Source organism: Toxorhynchites rutilus, chromosome 1, assembly GCF_029784135.1.
Source record: "Toxorhynchites rutilus septentrionalis strain SRP chromosome 1, ASM2978413v1, whole genome shotgun sequence".
Lineage (NCBI taxonomy): Eukaryota > Metazoa > Arthropoda > Insecta > Diptera > Culicidae > Toxorhynchites > Toxorhynchites rutilus.
This window is the reverse complement of record NC_073744.1, coordinates 12,420,459-12,435,328: the sequence shown is the minus strand read 5'-3', so window position 1 is coordinate 12,435,328 and position 14,870 is coordinate 12,420,459. Positions and strand designations below refer to the sequence as shown.

Genomic DNA, 14,870 nt, shown 5'->3' with positions numbered 1-14,870 from the left:
TTTTAAATAAAAAAATATTTAACAGCTAAATTTATTATGACCTAGTATAACACAGATAAACGTTACTAACAATAATAAATAGGAGGACTGTACAGTTCGCGTGCTGGTGGCTCCTGAGCTCCCGGGCACGCTTGGTCTCGCCGTGGGATGCGACTGTTTCGGCTGTTGATTGGAGACCGTGTACTGTGTGTTACTTCGTCCGGTGGTGACCACTGGCGACGGTGTCGAGTTGGCCACCCCGGACGGCGAGGAACTATGTTGGTTGTTGTAGTAGTAGTTATTGTTGTTGTTATTGTTGCTATTACTGTTGTAATAGTTGTTGTTGTTGTTGTTGTAGTTCAGGGTAGACGACCGTATCGTCGGAATTTGGGAGTACTTGTGTATGGGTCGACTGGATGGTTTGAATGGTTCCGGAGCACTGCAGTGCGCTACCTTGTTCAGCTCCATGCCGAAGCGATGGGGATTGACGTCCCGCTGGCAGTGTTCGCCAGCTTCTTTGATGAAGATTTGCTTGTCGGAAAGCATCGTGCCTACGAAGCACTCGTAGGTGCCGACGTCCCGACGCTGGGTATACGTGTACACAATGTTCCGATGCGTCCACTGGCCCAAACAGCGATATTCCCGTTCTGTGAACATACGGACGCGATTAGATTGTGTCAAGAGAGGTTGTCATCATCAGAGTAACTCACCTTCATACACCTCATCGACGACTCCGCAAGCTGAGATCTGATAGTACATAATATCCGGCGAGCCGCACTCCGACGACAGCTTCGCGCAGAGCCCTTCGTCGTCCGGGATGACGCCGGAGAACTCACCCACGATTGGGCAGGGCGATACGATGCTGTTGCTGTCCAGCCGACCTTGCGTTAGCCACCGGTCGTCGTTGAAGTAGAACTCGTTGCAGATCGTACTGGTGAAGTTGGGTTCCGACCGGGCGCTGATTTGAAACTCGAACACGTTTTCGTCACGTCGCTCTATCTTGAGGCACTGGTACTTTTCCTCGCCACTGGAAGAATAATAAACATGGTTATAGGAGGTTGACTCCAGGCTAGGATCGACGGAATAATTACCATTGCGTTTGGCTGTGTACGATGAACTTGTCCGAGTCGTGACTGGTGTGGTTCTTCACGCACTTCATCGTGTACGTTTTGAACGAGGTGTGATCTTTATAGATTAGCTGATTCTGACTGACGATCACGTGTTCCCACTTGCCGATCATCCAGTTCGGGAAGCTGCAAATGGAAGGCCGGTTTTAATACCCTAGATTTTGCGCTGATATTTTACCCTGTCCCTACCTGCAAAACTGGTTGATGTTGCCAAAATTTTGTGGAATCGGTTTCATCCGGATCACCTCGCTGTGGTAATCGTTGTTGATGTTATTCCCGTACGTACTGGGACTCCGATGGTACTTGTTGATTGCCCGACAGGTCGAATCTTTGCTGAAGGAGATCTCGATTTCACCACTCTTCGGGTTCTCCACCCAGGTCGCGCAGCGATACTTCGGTCCGAACCGACCGTCGTTGTTTGCGTTGACCAGCGCGATGAAGTTTTGATTGCGCAAGCCCCGCCAATGGCCGAGACACTCCAGGGTAACCTCCTGGTCACGGAAGGCACAGTTGCGGAAGCGTAAATTGATTGCCGAACCCGACGGGCAGTTGTCCACCTCGGACTCCTGGGACTCACATTCCACCTGGTTCTCGGTGCCATTGTCGATGTTGTAGGTAAGCTTATAGCGACCGTGGATCGGGCAGTACTCCTGGCGAACCTCGTCACCGTTCCACTCGCGGATTTCTGTAAGCGAGAACAGATTCGTAGAATCGTTTGTTTGTAATGGAATTAGATGTGTGAACTTACTGTAGAGAATGATTTCGGTATTTTTCTCCTCGTCCTGCAGAGCATCCTCCTGGAGACAGGAGGCCAGAGCTTTCTCCTCGTTGGTGTGACACTTGGAAATGTAGTCACTGTCTGTAGTTAGCACTCGGAGCACATTCTTGGACACCAGCTTGAGATGGAAGCACCGGAAGCAGGATGCCTCCTCGGTCCCCGTCAGCAGGACAACGTTACTGTCGTTTCTCCGGTGACACATCCCCCAGATGGGAATCGCGTTCTCGGTGATATTGATCCGACTGTATCGCACCGATCCGTCGGTTACCGTGTTCTGGGTGATGTACTCGCCTTGGTACTCGATCGGGAAGTAGCATGCAGCGGCTGTAAGTGGAAGTAAAACACAGGGATTTTTAGTTTGTTGGCCACAACAATGTATTGAAACGAAATAAAACAGTTTTCTGCAAAGACTATAGAAACACTATTTATTATGACCGTGTTGTTTTAAAGTTCACATACAAACATTCAAAGCACGGTCGTTGCGAACCGCTTTTAATTATATCTAGCGCGTTCATCACGATACATTTTGTATAACAATAAGCGCGGTCGTCGCGATCCGCTTCTAATTACACCTAGCATGGTCGTCACGATCCGCACAAGCCTTTCGAACCTTGGCTAGCCATGCGGCATCCACTTGAGCCGGCTTCTGGCAAGAAACCGTCTCTCGTAAAATTACATCTTGGCCAATATCAACTCCATATGCCACGTAGCATAGTTGGCATCGCCTAACTTTTCCACCACGAATTTTGCGTCCGCCATTTTGAATGTTCGCCTCTCGCATTTCACGGTGATATTTCTTTCCATTGAAAAGCACTGTTACCGATGTATAGCACTACTTTAACCAATTATCGCGCCGCGGATACGGTTATGGGCGGCCTCAACCTGTTGGCCACAACAATGCATTGAAACGAAATAAATCAGTTTTCTGCAAAGACTATAGAAATACTCCCCCTTATTCTACGCGGCGAATGACGTGAAATGGCTCAAGTCACGGTGTTCTCGAAGGTGAATTACGTGACTATAGTTTGTCAGTAGATGAGATTCGAAGTCGTGTCGTTCTATGTTATCGGCTCAGGTATCAAATGGGATCTGAAAAGTTAGATGGCTTCCACAATAAAGCAATCAACCTTGCTATCTCACGTCATTCGCCGCGCAGAATAAAGGGAACTATTTATTGTCACCATGGCGCTTCTTCTCTCTGGGGTTCGATACAAGGAGACATCTCGGCTTGTAGGATTTTCACCTGGTAGGGTTGACAGGACAGGAGTCGGTTAATGTGCGATTCACATAGCACGTTACGGAGAAGACCGTCTACGTTCCGTCAATGTCTCCACCAATTCACACATGCAGTCAATGCTTCCACCAGCACCGTCATGTCAAATGCCAAACGAATGATTCAATTAATTTTATTCATGGTGTCGCCACCTACAACAATTTTGAATTGCAATGCACTCTTTCAAATCAGCATGCCTAAAATCAGTTTCGAATTTTGTAAAATTCAATGGGAATCATTGAATTCAATTATTTAAATGCTTAAACCCCGTAGTCCGACCCTTATTCAACAATAATAATAAATAGAATAATTCTCTCAACTAGTCGCGAATGATTTTCACTCCGAAATTTGGAGCTAAGCGATATGTTGGCATAAAAAGTACAGTAAGTTACTTATAATGCGATATGCTGAGGCACCACTCAGTGTCGTATTGGAGTCGATTTTGATCAGTAATCGGCCATTCGCGACTGTTAGCGACTTTCAATGTGGGGCCATAATTTGGGCCCCGAATTCAATATTTACAAAAATGTCCAGAGGTAAAAATGTCTAATTAAACGTGTTGCATCACAGATCGGTTAAATTAGCTCAATGCCGATTTAAATGTAAATTACTGTACAACCAAATCAAAAGCCGAGACACAAAGCCCAGACAAAAACCGTCCGTCTCCGTCAATTATTCTTTTCTACAAATCCTGCCTGTCGTTTTCGTTGAACGTATGCTGACGGGTCGTTACGTTGCTGGTGTATGTGAATGTTTTCATGGGAATTCCATGGTAGAATCATTGACGTATCGTGACGTGACGGGACGTGAACGTGACGTGTATGTTGTATGTGAATCGCACTTAAAGTGTGTGTATGTGTGATGGAGTGATCGGCACAGAAAAAAGTTCCGTAAAATCAATCCAATCGTGTAAAAACCCTTTGAACACAATTGTTTTATTGCTACAAATCTGACGAGGAGGATAAACCTTCGAGGTGAGTCAAAATTTCAATTGGGAAATGCGGAAAAATGGAGTTTTTGCGACATTACTTCCCCTAGTTGGGAATAAATATGGCGGCATTGTGAATTGAATCCATAGAGAACAATTGGTAATGCTTCGTAACACATATTATGTTAGTGTTCGTGGGAGCGATACTCGTGGTGAAGGGGAAAGCAAGATTAATCGTGAATGCTTGGAATTGAAAATAGATAAACAAAAATAATGAGCATGGATTGTTTACCTGTATGGATTACAGGGTGGAGCATGGATCGCTCACGAAAAATATCTTTACGTTGCAGAACGTAAATAAAAATAAATGAGTATTGGTTATTATGGACTGTATGTATGGATTACAGGGTGTAAATATTGCATGTGACTATGACGATGGTTACAGTTATTATTGAGCATGGATTGTTGATGAAAAACACTGGATATAAGCTATAAACAATGTGGAAGAACTCGATCAAACCAATAATTTAGCACGCATTGTTCACGGTATGATTTGAAGTAAAACGTTGAATTATAAAATACATTTGATTGTATTTTCTAATTAAGGAATATGAAGTAAAAAGAGGGGGAAAGTTTTGCTGACTTTGTTTTTCTCCTTTGTGAACAAGCCACGGACTGTGGTTTTGACAAATATTCAGATGAAACCAAGACTGTTCTTACTGAAATATTTATTTGAATAAATAGACGCAATCATAGACGGATGTTTGTCTTCAGAGCTTCGGTGACGTGTACTTCACCAAGATCGTTCGCTTAGTGAAATTGAATCATTAGGTGCAGCTCTTGAAAGGGTCGACAACCTGTGTTCGCATTCGACAAGCGGAATGACCGATATCTGAAGAAATTCACCGGGAAGAAATCATTTACATCCGAACAAAGGTCTCTTGTTTGAACAGTGGACATCGGGATCATCAAACTAATGACAACGTATGTCCGGCAAAAGGTAAAAGTTGCTATTTCTGTAGACTAGTGGGTCATTTTGGATCGCCATGTAGATTCCGGAAATTCCAAGAGAAGAGTTCGGATACGGTGGATAAGGTGCGATTAAACACCGTAATACTCCATCGAGCTCGGAAACATTCGATGATACTGGAGTCGAGTCGGGGTCAGGAATGGCTTACTATGCCTTCTATTCTGGGAACGAAACAAACGTTGTCGAATGTGCGTCGTGTCAACGAAGCATTTCTCAGAGAACAACATCCAATGCCCACCGTGACCGATTACCTGGCTAGGTTAGGAAAAGGAAGATTATGGAGCAAATTAGACATCAAGGAGGCGTTCTTACAAATCGAGCTCGCACCGGAGACTAGAGACGTCACTGCTTTTATCATCAGCAAGGGACCTTACAGATTCAAACCCTTCCGTTCGGCCTTGTAACTGCTCCGGAATTGTTTCAAAAGGTCATGGACCAAGCTTTGGCTGTGGTATGGAGTGTAGATTTCAAGCGTATCCATATGGTAGTAAATTCTATATTTTGACAGATTGCAAGGCCTTAGAATTTCTTTTCACTGATCGTTCGAAACCTTGTGCCAGCAGTGAACGATGGGTTCTTCGGCTTCTTCAGTACAGGAGTCTCAGAAAGATGTAGAAATCCAACAAATTTACGAATGTCTGGAAAGCCGAAATTCTCATGATTTGTCGTTGTAATTTCGCATAGCAGCAAATGAACTGTGCCGTTGTGAGGAGATTTCGTTGCGAACCGACCGGATTGTTGTCCCACAATCTTTACGAGAAAAAAAGTGCTTCAAATTGCACACGAAGGTCACATTCGAATGATGAAAATGTATCTTGTTGGAATCTTTTGTTAAAAGGTGTCGTGGGCGTATTTTGGCCACTGCGCCTGATCTCCAGAACTAGTGCTACGCAAAGAGATGCCGAATGGGGAGGGGACTGGCAAGAGATTGACATTGATTTCCTCGGGACTCTACCAGACGGACAATCTTTGTTAGTTGTGGTTGATTACTACAGTCGATATATCGAAGTTTGCGAAATGAATTATACTACGTCTAACGAAACAAACAATCAGTTGTCAACGATATTCAGTCGATATGGCGTTCCGTTAATATTACGTGCTGATGATGGACCTCAATTCAATGCCAATTGTAAGAAATTCTAGGAGCGCAGCTGATAAACACATTTCTTTACTGACCGCAGCAAAATGAGGAGGTTAAACGACAGAATCGTTCAGTTCTGAAAAGATTGAAGATAGCACAACAACTTTAACAGGATTGGAGAAACATTTTATCGCAATTTTCTTTTATCGTATCCTGCTACAACTCATCCTACAACTGGGCAGAACTAATGTTCGATCGGATAATCAGGACAAAGCTACCTGAAGTACCAACAATCACTCGAGTCAATTAAGAATACCGAGATCGCGACAAACTTCGAAAACAAGATGTGGGTTATATCTGTGATATAACCGCAAGGGTAACGTAGGACTATCGTTGATTTAGTGATCATTTGTTTTTAGTTGCATCTAAATCAATTCTGAATGAATGAATAAATGAATATTTGGGGGACTTCGAAAACGAGAACGTTACGTTGAAGGCACAATATTCAACAAAAGAAGCAATCACACAAAAATTGTATAATACATAATACATTGCTCGTATTGTGATTGATTGTATTCCATTTCCAATAGACAAAATATCTGTTGCATCAAATCAGTCTACATAATTTTTGCGTTCGCTCATCCTTTCTCACAATACCCATTTCTCGATTGAGAAATTATTGAGTAAACATCGTTTGCCAGTGCGCGTAGAACGGGAATTCCTTCTTAGGATTCATTGCATCTCTAATAAATTGCCGAAAGACGTGATCTTAAGTTGATCGCACTCGATTGAAAAATCACAAAAGTCGCAGTATTATATGGATAGAAAACATTAAAATAAACTCTTTCGCTTGAATGTATTTTTCAATTCCAAGAGGAACTGGCAGATTATTATTCAGCAACGATGACATCTTTCCGGAATCGATGCTGGATGGCAACCAAACGAAAAGAGTTCCGCGCGTGTATGTGTGTGTCTGACGGCTGCTCCGATGCATCAAGCGGAACCGTTTCTCGATGCTGATACTCTCTTGGTCGCCTTCTCTCCTCCTCCTGATGCATAACTGAGTGGATTTCCGAGCGGCGCTCGCTTATATACCGATTGGTGATTCCAATAGCTTGTTTTGAAAGCAATTTTAAGGCTATTGAAACAAGTTTTTGGATCAAAAAGTAACAAGTATATAACGCGTAAACTTTTTATCTTTCGAATGAAGTGTTTATCATACCATTTCGTTCAGTTGTTTAGGAGCTATTAATCCTCAAAATGTCGGTCTCCGGCTTAACGCTTTCGTTTTTGAAACTTTGATTTTACACCCCGGTATAGAAATGAAAGACGTAGTCCTACGTCAAAAGAAAAGAGATGCGATGCGCAAAGCCCGGTTCAGCAGAATCATAGTAGGAGATCGCGTTATTGCTAGGCGGATGCGGAGAGAGAACAAGTTGAGCACGAATTATGGACCTGAGGAATTCGAGGTAAGCAGGAAAGCTGGAGCTGACGTAACAATAAAATCACTTACCAATGGAAAAGAGTATCGTCGAAATGTTGCCCACCTGAAGAAGTTGCTAGACGATATCGACAAACCATCGAGCGCAGATGATTCTGAACCAGAGAAGACAACGGGAACAATTCCACCAAACAGCTGTGATATTGAACCATCTACAAGAACTACTTCAACGATGATGCAGCGCCAACCAGAGCAGGATAGTAACATTACGGAAAAACGAAACCGAGTTGTGCCATTTAAGTTTAAGAATTATCTACCCCTCTCGACTACTTATAAAAATTATTGTAAAAGGGGGGTTGTAGGGTTTTACCCTGGATACGGAGCTGAGCCTATCTAATAATCAATGTTAATATCCCTGAGTGAGGCTCTGCAGGGTTGACAGGAGAGGAGTCAGTTAGAGTGTGTGTGACGGAGTGATCGACAAAGAAAAAGAGTTCCGTAAAATCGATCCTTAAATAAAAGTGCAAAAACTCAATTGTTTTATTGCTTCATGGCTTGTGGGTCGAGGGGTGAGTCGATGATTGAGCGTTGTAATCTATCAGAGTTTGGGTGTAGATGATGACACATCGCCGGTGCATTGCACCGAGTGGAAACTATTTTGCGCATCGCGGCGCAAAGTGTCGGGTTGCTCAACCGAGGCGGTCTTTGTACCTTACCGTCCCGCAAGAAGTCATACACTCATCGGGGACAAACAAACTGTCATAGAATGCGACCACGTGTTAATTCGACAAATAACTTCAGGCTAAGATGCTAATGAATCAGCTAAACCCATACTTCTCCGTTTGGGAGAAAATCATTCCGAATTCATCACAATCAGATGCCAGAAGGTTTACGCTCGAGAAAGATGCTTGTACTGTGATTATTTCGAAACACTGTCCGCTTACATGTTGGGCTCGGTTCCTGGAAAACGAGCACAGTTTAATGGGAACTTGGAGCGGGAAATGAAGCGAGGCCCGACACGGGAAGGCGTCTAGGTGCCGTTCTTCCCAATACCGATTGTTATTCCGGACGGGCTCATGTACTATAGTGGTGATGCAAAGACACACAACCTTAATTCCCCTTGTCCGCCGCGCAAGGCTGCTGCTGCTGCTCTCGAGGAGGAGCGCCCACGCGAGACATTCTTTCTCAAGACGCAGGCGGCTCTGTGGAATTTGCGCTTTTGTGTGGTTTCTCGCGCTCCTCCCCGTTTCGCGATCGAAGCAAGCGTTTGCGCTCTGGCTGCGATTCGAAATTCCCGTTTCGCCGGGAATCGTAGCAACCGCGCGCTGGTTATCAGATAAACATTCGCGTTACGGCTGGTAAGAGTAGAGCGACAATTTTCATCTTCCATTTATTATTGTTAATTTGCAAAACCTACGCAAGTCACGAGCGCATATAATTCACGGTACGAGTCGTACCGCTTTCCCATGCGGCGGTGAATTACCGCTCTGCAGACGAATCAGTCCTCCGGTGAGTACATATATCGAGCCCACACGAGAGTGCAGTCAATAATTTTTACCGTATAATTAAATCTTTCTGTTCCGATGGGAATTTAATTAAAAAATCAAATCCGCAGCTGCTTAGCGGCGACTGCTCTGGCCACCAGCCTAGATCTGAACCAAGGGAGGGCAGCTTTCCTTCTAATTACTAGCATTGTCGGATGCGTCCCTTTCCCTTGCTCCGTCCTGACAGAGTTCCCTGTTTGTTGATAATCGTTGCACTCAGATCAAGTGCCCGGTTGGATCCCGTTAGTTGCCGCAGCAGCAGCAGCAGCCGTTATAGTTTCACTAGTTTGTAAAACAGTGCCCATTACACGCCGGTTACTTTCAGGATCGCAGTACGGATAAACGCGAGGGACGACGCCACTCATCAACGATGTCGAACATAGCGTTTTGCATGTTGTGCCAGTTCCTTGTGATTACACGCGCGCGGTACGATCACGTGCACCTGGTGTATACGTCTCTAGTAATCCAAGGTGGTGGCTGCGGGTGATGAAGTGGCAGTGGCAGCGGTCCGAAGGTGCTCCGCGCGCGAGCATTTATGCTATCTCTCCGTAGTGCCTTATTTGGGCGTCGTTTCCATTTCGATGCACTGCGCTGAAGATGGAGATTGTCTCGCATGCCGGCATGCTACTACAACTATTGGCACGCTAGGTGAAAGAGATACTCCGGTCCGTGCCGCCGTAGTTTCCTTTCACTAGGAAATACGGCCGCCGAGCGAGGGTGGTTCTCGAGCGGAAAATCCGCAGGTAAGTTATTGTGCTTCGAAATGCAACCGAGTTTGCCATCAATCTGGGGTTCGTTACCCCTAACAAGTATATCACAGCAAGCTTAACGAAGACACGTTAATCGTTATGAATTTTTCCATTAACGGTTCGTCTAAAACCATGAACCATCTAGAGTAGGTCTGCTAATAGTAATGGGTAGTCGCGAAACAGTCTGTTACGGGAGAAAACTGACGACTAGCGGTTCGGAACTGGACCCGGACACTTCCCGACACTTTTAGTACTTCGACCGACCAAGCATTTCACTTCACTTCGGAATACTAGATAGTTTCACCACTTCATTATTTTACTTCGATAGTTTATTTTGGACTGAACAATTCACCACAATGTTTAGTTGTCACTAAACAATTTCACTACGATGGTTGATTTGAAACTTAACGATTCACTATGTTGGTTGATCTGTAACTGAACGATGTACTGAACATTTCGTGCCCTATTCATACGGTACACGCTACAGTAAATTCTATTGTTGCATTGTTGCTCGGGTATTCTAGAATATTCGCTATAAACAATGGGACTTTGTTTTATAGCAGGTTCGTTTCCATGCGTTTCTATCCTATGACCATTCGATTGTTATTGTTTTGATTATACAATGTTATTGTTGTGATGAGTGTTTGTGTTTTTTGTGGATGCTCGTTGTGAGCATTATGTGCAATCTCGAACTTTCCCGACGAAACGGGTAAGTACCTATTGTTATGCATTATGCCTAATATAACAATATTTATATTGTTGCAAGTAATTGTTCCAGATAAAAAGGTAAGGGACAATAAGTATTATTTTATATTCAAATTACTTTCCCTTTTCCAGGTGCGAATCCAAGATGTGTGGCGGATGTTCAAGTGTTTAGTGTAAGTTTTTGTAGTTTTGTAATTTGAAATTAAATCGATGTGTGTTTCTCTTTGTCGAATCCGTGCCGATCCGTAACACAGTCCTCTTAGAGAATATCTGAATTGAAGTTTTCAAATCTCAGAGTTCCAGAGTTCCAGACGTCAGACACTCGATTTCAGATACTCAACCGAAACCTTCTGATAAAAAAAAAAACACGAGCTTCAGCATGCAGATTTCAGATCCAGATTCTCAGATCCCTGCGCTTATCCTCAGCGGAGTTTCGTTTGGTGATCTCGGAAGCAGATACGGTTTACTGACGAGTGTCGAACGAGAATCAAGTGTCTTTCTCAAGGCAGGCCAGGAAGGAGTTCGAAGTAAAGTTGTCTATTCTTCACAAGGGTCCACCTCATGGCTAGAGACGAATGAACTGAAAAAGTTGAAAGTCTGTGTAATTCAAGAAAAGAAGAAGAATTAAAAAAAGAAGTAGAGACAAGCTTTCAGTCTCGTTCTTTGCTCGAAGCAATGAACGCTTGGTATTCCTTGTTTTACGTCATCACATGTCGTCGTTTCGATTTGAGCTGTAGATGCGACAAAATTACTCACTCGCTGATGTCTCTGGCGTTGCAATCATTGCATCAAACTGACGTCATTGCATTAGGGGAATTATCAAGCTAGGCTATCATCGGCCCACCAAGAAAATAATTGTTCTGGAATTTTGTATGTTATTTGGTTTCGCTTGTCTGGAGCAAATTTCTCTCCACCAAGAATGAGTTGAAGAATTGTATCTGCTCCCGTGCGCTTTGGACCTGTCGCGATGCAACAATCGCCTAATTTATCGATGTTATGTTGGGCGATTTTTTTGGTGGCGCAGATTTTGCAGCCGTGATATCTCAGTCTTTTTCTATATTCGAAGCAGTAAATGTCGCTCTGGAATTTGGTATGTATTTGGTTTCGCTTGCCAGTAGCAAAACGTTCTTCACTAAGTATGACAGGTGCACTTATCTCGCGCATGAGAAAGTAATGCAATATTAATGTTAACAGAAAGCGTTTCTTTTGAGAATAGCGCGAAATGGTGTTTATATACGAGAACAGTCCATTAAGTTCTTAGCCTACAGAAAAAACAAAAATTTTGGAAAAGTGGCGATTTGTTTCTTAACATAGTCTCCTTTTCACTCGATACACTTGACCCAGCGATGTTCCAACTTCTTTAATCCATCTGAAAAATACGTTTTCTCGAGGACCGCAAAGTATGCCTCCATGGCGGCGATGACTCAAATTTCTGCCAACTTTTTCAAGTTTGGAAACAAAAAAAAAGTCGCACGGGGCCAAATCTTGAGAATACGATGGATGGGGCAGCAGTTCGTAGTGCAATTCGAACAATTTAGCCGTGGCGACGGCGGAATTTCCATTTTTTCCATTTTTCTGAAATCTGCGGACACGCCCGCTTCCACACACGGTGAAACAAAACTACTAGTCCGATTCGGCGGAAATTTTTACAGTAGCTGTTTACGAGAATGTACTACACGATAAGTAATCTCTCTTGTGATACTGACACCATCGGACGATGAGGCTATGTATTTATCGGACCTCTCTCGTATTTAGTCGCTTTAAACCATCAATGTGTGGCTTTATATGCAAGCTACGTTGATCGCTTGTTTGGTGCTGGTTGGTTCACGTTGTACGAACGATGTCTAGAGATACGATTCCACTGAGGCTATATTAATTAACATGTTGCATGATAATTGATAGTTGTAGGTATTGTTGTTGTTTCCATGCGATACCGAAGATAGATTGATGTAGTTATGAGATGTGGAATAATGGTGCTGGTGCAACAAGTATATAGTTCTATGTAGCCGAGTGTATGTCAATTGTGGAAAAAGCCACCAGAATAGCGCTCGAGATAAATTTTCAATGCATTGACATGAAGCAAATTTCGACATATCATAATCTTGTGTATTGTTCTGCGAGGGCAAGAATGAGTCATCAATAAACTATCGTCAACTGATTCTCAAAAAAAAAATCAAATATTTGTTTTGATTTTTGCCATTTTTTTTAGTCAACAGCTAGGAACAATGCTTGACGCTACATTGAATTGATACAATAGTAACTATCAGTCATGTTAATTCATCATGCAAAAAATGTAATGGTTTTGGTATGATATTGAATGTAATGAAAAAGTGCACCCCAACAGCTTCGCTCGATACAAAGTTCAAGAGCCAAATCACGGTAAACGATGTTGGGGATGGAAGATACGTTACACAGTTCGGTGGAGGCACCGTGCCGGTGTTAAGACCATCTGGTGAAGAATGCTCCTGTTTGTTTGCATCACACGCACACATTGTTGTTGGTTTTTTGTGTTGTCAAACGTAGACTGATTTAGTTAACCCACTATGACCCTGGTGTACACGCATTTGTATCAAATAAGGTAGAACTCGTAGGTGGTATGGAAATAAGAATTATCGATTGAAATGGTTTCAAGGTCAACATAACTAATGTATATATATTTTTCAGGCGCTGGATTAATACAGTATCGAATAAAAAAAAATTAGTTGAATTTGAAGAAAAAATGTTATATTGTACAGTATAATAACTTAGATGACTAAAACAAATTTCAGCTTTTTCACAGTTTACTACCACTAAATGTGGTATCGGTAAAACCATTCAGATGAATGCAACCTTATATCACATTGTAGCACCGATTTTTGATTTTGATTATGTGAAACTTGAACTCGCTTGTGTTAATCTGAGCTTCTCTCTTCTACTGTGATGGGCTCAAATAAAAATCCACCCCCATTTGAATTATACCGAAAAGTTTGAAAAAACATTCAATATTGGAACACTTTATCCAATATTGAATGTTTTTTCAAACTTTTCGGTATTCCAGTCAATCTATATAAATAAAAATGTAAGGCAAAATCTGTTGGTAAGCGGAAAACTCGAAGAAGGGATGGTCCAATTTTAGCCTCCTGTATTTTGTTGTATTCGTCTCTTCCCGTAGATCAATATAGCGGAGAGAAAAATCGGAAAATCCTGAACGAAGGTCGGAAAATTCGAAAAAAATGAATTCTCACATGTTACATCATAATAAGCGTTGTTAGTCTATTTGATGTTGGCGCTAACGAAATTCATTTTTGTTCGAAAGTGGAAAAGGATTTTCAGACGGAATAACGCATTCCTATATCTTCCATCTATATAAACAAAAATGGAAGGCCAAATGTGTTGGTGTGCCCTAAACCCGAGGAAGAAATGGTCCGATTTGAGCTGTCTTTGTTTTGTAATATTCTCTGTATCAAACATGTATTCCATGCAACGGAGAAACATGTTATTTTCAACTGCTTGAAGAATCTTGAACGAGAATTGTGTCTGAAAATAATTTTATATTATAAGGACGAATTTTTGTAGAAGTACTAGACGATTTATAGTAAAAGGAAATTGTAAGGGGTCAAAGGGTAATCAATCAATGAAGAGTTCAGTGATTGAACTCACTAACGTTCACTAAGTAAGAAAACGTGGATGTTTGAAAGTATTCAAATCAAAAAATCTATTTTGGGCGGGACGAAGTTCGTCGGGTCAGCTAGTCTTACATAAAAGTTGGTAATTAGTGGACCATTTTGCCATTTCAGTATCGTTGATTTATTTTTCAGAAAAACAAAAAAATGACTTTAAATGCCCTAAATGGGTACCTTTAGGATATGACATAAAAATCCATTAGCGTAAATTTGTTTTACCGTGTTTTGTTCATTATCAGCAGGCAGTCACCGTTCGGCTTCGGGCGGTCTCCGATTATCCCGCGGACGCTCAGGGACACACATTTTGGCGATCCTGTCAGGAGTGAGAGTTAAATGGGATAATCGTAAACCTCCTTGAACCGAATATTTTCAGGGGCTATGCGTGGAAATTGAGTGGCATTAAAGTTGCACAAGTAAAACGAACACATTATCAACACCAATATGTTCCATATAACAAGGTGAAAATAGATAAATGTTTTGTAATAAGTACGGATCGGGACGACCTTCGATGAAACTGTAGAATAAAAGTGGATAAGCGCGGATGGAGACGACCGCACAAACGGGCACGGCTTG

At 42.5% G+C, this 14,870-nt stretch overlaps 1 protein-coding gene across 1 annotated transcript in view; it reads right to left on the bottom strand.

Moving 5' to 3' along the window:
* The window catches only part of LOC129779127 (uncharacterized), an 87,640-nt gene continuing 72,770 nt past the window's right edge, over nt 1-14,870 (bottom strand). The window contains exons 2-6 of the mRNA XM_055786406.1: nt 1,855-2,208; nt 1,296-1,791; nt 1,071-1,232; nt 690-1,006; nt 1-626 (exon numbers count right to left, since the gene is read on the bottom strand). Of these exons, the coding sequence (XP_055642381.1) occupies nt 19-626; nt 690-1,006; nt 1,071-1,232; nt 1,296-1,791; nt 1,855-2,208 (1,937 nt within the window). The 3' untranslated portion in view covers nt 1-18. The remainder of the gene's footprint in view (nt 627-689; nt 1,007-1,070; nt 1,233-1,295; nt 1,792-1,854; nt 2,209-14,870) is intronic.